This window comes from Coregonus clupeaformis, chromosome 18, assembly GCF_020615455.1.
Source record: "Coregonus clupeaformis isolate EN_2021a chromosome 18, ASM2061545v1, whole genome shotgun sequence".
NCBI lineage: Eukaryota > Metazoa > Chordata > Actinopteri > Salmoniformes > Salmonidae > Coregonus > Coregonus clupeaformis.
In genome coordinates this window covers 45,064,496-45,070,637 of record NC_059209.1, presented here as the reverse complement: position 1 = coordinate 45,070,637, position 6,142 = coordinate 45,064,496, and the positions used below count along the sequence as shown (strand labels likewise).

General features: G+C 38.5%; 1 protein-coding gene across 1 annotated transcript; it reads right to left on the bottom strand.

Moving 5' to 3' along the window:
* Positions 1–379: 379 nt before the first annotated feature.
* nkx2.7 (NK2 transcription factor related 7) lies at positions 380–3,322 on the bottom strand. The gene is made up of 2 exons (XM_041904245.1): positions 2,838–3,322; positions 380–1,272 (listed from the first exon to the last, which is right to left on the bottom strand). Exons 1-2 carry the CDS (start codon positions 3,121–3,123, stop codon positions 698–700), a joined length of 861 nt encoding a protein of 286 aa, XP_041760179.1. The 5' UTR covers positions 3,124–3,322; the 3' UTR covers positions 380–697.
* Positions 3,323–6,142: the final 2,820 nt, after the last annotated feature.

Genomic DNA, 6,142 nt, shown 5'->3' with positions numbered 1-6,142 from the left:
TCATAAAGAGATCAACGAACGACGCTACTAATAGAGATGAAGCAACGTTATAGGCTATTTGTTTTGGGCCATTTATCCCCTGCATAGAGCAACCCCAAACCTTTATTATCAATTTGGCCGTATTATAATAATAATAATAATAATAATACAACTATAATTGTATTTTAACAAGACAAATTATACAATTATAATACAATTAGTAGTAGTATATTCCCATTAGGCCTACCTTTTACTGTTGATATTGTTGTTTTTAGTCGTTTTAATCGTTTGTGTTATTGTTGTAAACATACTTGTAGGTCTAATACAAGTCTAAATAGAATATGATTGGGTTGCAGAGAGAGGATGGCGTGATCTCACAGCACAATGAAATATTAAATCAAGGTTTATTGTCATATACAAAAAGCCCATGTCTTGAACAAAGACCGTCAGAGCAATATTATCAACTTAGTTAAATAAGCTAAACAAAACTAAATAGTTAAACAAGAAATTATAGTAGACCAATACACATAGTTAGAATAAAACACATATAGGCTAATATAAACGTTTTTAACAGTATATGCCTACACTTGGATTTGCCTACAGGCCTATTTGTTGACGTTTTCCACAAGTAACCTTGCAGCTGCATAGCCAAACCTAAACAAAAACCTAAACAAAAAAAAACTTGATGAGAGTTGGGTGGTTGTTTTGAAATAGTTTCTCACCACGCTCTTATCCCCGGTAATGTTGCCTGAGAGTGTCCTTGTTGGAAAGGCCCCTCTACACTTTCCATGAGGTTAATGTCAACTATATGGTTGTTGGACATTTGCGTGGCACTTGGTATGGATTGCATACTCGGATAACTGCAACCATATGAGTTATTACCATATCCATATAAGGGGTTGTAAGAGCCAATTGTCACATTGTATGGTGCTAAATGAGATCCTCCCATGCACGGTTTGCCATCTCGAACCAACACGGGCACTGCCACCCTTCGTGGTGGAGGTGGGTATCCAGCCAATTCCAAAGACTTGTCTTGTCTTTGCCGCTTGCACTTGTACCTCCTGTTTTGAAACCAGATTTTGACTTGAGTAGAAGTAAGCTTTAGAATATTGGCGAGGTGGTCCCGCTCTGGTGCAGAAAGGTACCTCTGCTGTTTGAAGCGCCGTTCCAGCTCAAAAACCTGCGTTTGGGAAAATAGCACTCGTGGCTTTCTGCGCAATCTTTGCTTTGGCTTGTCTGAATAGGTATTGTCATTTTCCCCATCACAACCCATCGAATCGTCAAGAAGCATACCTGCAATAATAAGAAATAGCGATGTTAGACACATACCTTCATTGGAAAACTGCCTAGTGAAAAACGTCCCACTCGGCACAGACGTCAGTTTTGATTTACATTTGGTTGTCAACTAACGTGAAATCAACAAAAAAAATCACCATGTCATTGTATTTAGGTTAAAAGTTGGGTAAATAAATACGAAATGACCTTACATTGATGACTTTTTGCAAATCCAAACAGTTTTCCACGTTGATTCAACGTCATCACATAGTTTTTGGGGGGTTGAAATGACGTGGAAACAACGTTGATTCACCCAGTTTTTTGCACAGTGGGTTAGGCCTACTTCAATTGAAATTGTTGCATCACATGCATACCCAGCAAAATCACAGTATGAAGCTCACACGGAAATTAATTTAAATGTGGTGAGAAGGTAAATTCATTACCCTTTACTAGCCTTTATTTTCTCCTATAGGTAGGCCTCGTCATTGCCATGAACTTATGTTTGGAAAACATTTCCAAAATAGCAGGTTTAGCTAATTTATATATAAAAATGTAACGTCTATAAAAGTGGCAATCAGCAGTAGAAACAATAACAAAGCGTCATACCCGCACCTGTTTCGTTAAAAAACGGAGGATGAGGCTGGAGAAATTTAACCATTCTCAAATTCATAGACAGAGCTATGGATGTAAGGACTGACCATCCATGATATAAACATGACAGTTTTAACCATGTTTTGAGGCTATATAGAGTTTGTTTACATTTGCTTTGTTTACAAACATTGGAGTAAAACAAGCTTATATTTTTGGTTCTGATGGGGTACGACAGTTGACATTTTTTACATTTTACATTTTAGTCATTTAGCAGACGCTCTTATCAGGAGCGACTTACAGTTAGTGAGTGCATACATTTTATTTTTTTCATACTGAAGAACCAAGCTCATGAGAAATTAATATGTTATATTCTTCAAGAATCAATGGGTACATATCATTAATTTATAAGTACAAAAATGAATGTAGCAACTGCTTATTGCCCCTTTAAACAATGCTGATAATATTGTTCATGAAAATACAAATGTTGGGGGCATGAGCACTATATGTTGAGAGGCAGGCTGTCATGCAGCATCAAGAGGCAGGATTGGGGCCAAATCCAAATAGCCTAATTCAGGGTATTTACATTGACATTTTAGTAGAAGGCTCTTATCCAGAGCGACTTACAGTTAGTGAATACATATATATATATATATATATATATAGGCCTATATATATATATATATATATTTTATACTGGCCCCCCGTGGGAATCGAACCCACAACCCTGGCGTTGCAAACGCCATGCTCTATCAACTGAGCTACATCCCTGCCGGCCATTCCCTCCCCTACCCTGGACGACGCTGGGCCAATTGTGCGCCGCCCATGAGTCTCCCGGTCGCGGCCGGCTGCGACAGAGCCTGGATTCGAAAATTGACATTTTAATTCAGTTCTTGAATTGACAGAGCCCAATCGAATGATCTTTTCAGAAATATCTGTAATTGGATGTCAGCAGCCAGCGCTGCGTGTGTTTTAACGACATCGTTTTAATTTACCTGGGTCCCCATTTGTCTCCTCCTCAGCCGCTGAACTACAACTGCCCCTCAGGATGTCAATGTCCTCCGAACTCAGGCTGCATTTCATCTGTGTTCCCCCCGAGAAGCACGACTTATCCTGGCTGTCAAGTAAGTCAAGGCTCCGAAGTGCACTGTGCATGCGCTGCAGAGACATCTGTGCGTCTTGATCTGGATAGAAGAATCCTTGGTGGGGGTGTTGTTGCTGCTCCATCTTTAGAATATCCTTCACCGAGAATGGCGTTGAAGTCACTGGACTGGGAAGCATCACTAGTTTATACAGAGGCTTATTTGTAAGACCGACAAATGTGTAACTGCACAGTTTCAGCGTGGTCAAATGAAATCAATCATACAACAGATATTAGCGGGTATCTCCAAATGTTCTTCAATAGGAATGTAATAATTCCTTAGATCTAAGTGAGTTGATAAGCACTGTCTGAGTCACTGTGAAAGTCAACCTGGTCTCACTATCATGTGTAGTAATATCAGAGCATACCTTTCAGCACTCCAGAAACCGTCTCCAAACTGCCAATAGCCAAGTGTGTGATGCGCCTGTCTCATGCACTTTAACCACTCCTTTATCTCATCTTACATGGTGACACGAGACATCTCACTTCATCTGGGTAAGGAGGGACAGAATGGGGGTGGGGTGCGAGGATGGGAAGTTATTAGGCCTATATTTTCTCCTAGCTATTGAGGATGATGATGAAGATGAATAACGTTTGTCTGTTGGACACTCTTATAAAAAAAGGTTCTGGATAGAATCAAAAAGGGTTGTATTGCTTGCTTCATACATGGCACCCCTAAAGGTTCTATATAGAACCATTTGGTGTTGTTTTTTTATCAGAACCCTGGGGGTTCTTCTTCACTGAACCAACATTGGTTCCATATAGAACCCTTGGGTTCCATATAGGGTTCTATACGGAACCAATTTAGGTTCTATATGGAACCTTTAAGTCTTCCTCATGCTTCCCTTAAAATACCTTTGCTTGAAAAAATGTTTGTCCCATCTTGAGACACCATAGCTTCCTAGAAATAGTCAGAATGAATCTAAGATAACTCAAGAAATCTGTCATTAATTTTGACGTTTTTGCCAAGGAGATCTTAGTTGTGCAATTTTACATCTAACTATGATGTTTGGTGCAGTATTTCTGAAGTGAAAAAATGTGCATGAACACGAGTTGTCTATTGTTGAATGACAACACACACTTCATTGAAGAATCCCTACTGTTGACCAATAACTGACGAAGGGCGTAGACTTAGGCTCCAGAACTTCTGCTTGCCTCGAGAAATATGTCTTGCACTCGCTAACTGTAAGTCGCTCTGGATAAGAGCGTCTGCTAAATGACTAAAATGTAAATGTACCATATATGAAGCAAGACTACCATATAACCATTTATTTTCTAAGAGTGTATGATATGGACATTATAACTGAGATTATTGCAGAATAGTTTATATAGCCTAGGCTGATTGCGTTTTAAGAGGATTTTAGGATTTGAAGCAGATGTGCTTCTAATAGCAGCATCAACAATCTAAATTCAACTCGCAGCTGCGATATCTATCCATAACCAGACGGACTGCATGATCCCAAACCAGTCGCTCTCTAGTCATGCGCTTCTGTTGGGACAGGGTTGGTTACTCAATTGTTGTTCAGGTCTTCATGGTTGAGTGATCTTGCCCGGCAAGGTGGATGTCGCTCAGGTTTACACTGATGCTGACTTCCAACGACCTATTAGTATGCTTAGGCCACAACAAACAGTAACATTACACCTAATGTTGTGGAAGTGGAGAGGCCGCGGCGCCAGCCTGCAATGCTTGGCTAATGCTGAGACGCGCCGGAAGAGAAAAGAGAGACCAGGGTTTAACATTAATGAGTTCTTCCACTGCCCCAATGTAATAGACAGGTTAGGGTCTCAATTCAATTTCCATCTCATCTAATGCAGGGAATGGGAAATGTAAATAATAAATAAAGGCATTCACATATTTGACCCCAACGTCCAGAAGCTTTGCAATGCCTCCAAACATTTTCTTAAATGACGAAGAGCGTGCACATATGATATCTTATGATTTTAAACAAAACTTTTCGTTCAAGTCCAACAAGATGAATTCGAATAGGGTACCAGCAGTAGCATAAATACATAGCCCACAGTTGCACATGTTTCTGTCATTTATTTATCAGTCATGACAATCGAAATCGTCAGTAATCAAATCGAAATGCTTACAGTATATTCAGACTAAATAATTACTTATAATTGATGCATACTTTCCCCCAATCCATTCCCAATCTATTTCTCGACAATTTATCAAATGTAATAAATTGTTCCATGTAGGCCTTCCTGACCTTTATTTTAAAAGTTGTAAATGACTAGTACAAATAATGGAAAATACTACTTCATGCATGTATAAGCCTACTGTTTTAAGCACTAATGATGTTGAACACAATTTTATTAATACAATATAGAATTTGACCCAAGTCAAAGAATATTAGAAGGTCCTGTCAACAATTTAATGAAATAGATTTGTTAATTTGATCAATGCTTTTCTGTTTTGTTAGGCTATTAGTAAATGTTTTTAGGCAATTTGTAGTGGCATCAGAAAACATTAATTTAAGTGTTTTAAATAAGATTTATTGACCAGCTGCACCAGTTTATCAAAACTCTCAATTCCTGTTTACTTACAGGATTGTCTCCTCGTTTCACACGTCAGTGTCTTTTCTAAGAGGAATATAAACCTGTCAATGCATGTTTGAAATGAATGTCTGCATGAACGAAGCACCGTGTGTTTAAGGGAACTTCACCTGTCATTCACTCAGATTTTAGGATCATTTTTCTATAACAAGAATACAATATGAAAAAGTAAAACAAACGTTATTATGAGGCACAGGGCTGGGGTATAATTGTAACCAACCACATGTTAAAACTATTATTTTGATATGATGGTTGGTCGGTCCTTGCATCCATAGCTCAGTCTATGAATTTGAGAGTGGTACATTTCTCCAGCCCCATCCCTCCCTCATCTGTTTACCAAACACAGTGGCGGGGTAGACGCTTTGTTATTGTTTGAACTGTAGACTGTCCTTTTAAATTTAAAATAGCTAAAATCAAAATGAGGCATTCATAAATCACATAACAAAATCCCCTTTTCTATTTAAACAATATAATCAGGTAAAAATGTTTATTTGACAAAAAGTGTTTATTTGGAAGATTTTGGCACATTTCATGTAATACACTGTAACTAGTAACAAGCAAGCAAAAACTTCAAAGCTCCTATACTGCAATTCATGTAGC

Bases quoted from the DNA above. Each gene is read 5' to 3' on its own strand.
- nkx2.7 (XM_041904245.1), bottom strand. From the start codon at position 3,123: ATGCTTCCCAGTCCAGTGACTTCAACGCCATTCTCGGTGAAGGATATT. The intron at 1,273-2,837 runs GTAAATTAAAAC...TTATTATTGCAG, and splicing joins GGAGACAAATGGGGACCCAG to GTATGCTTCTTGACGATTCG.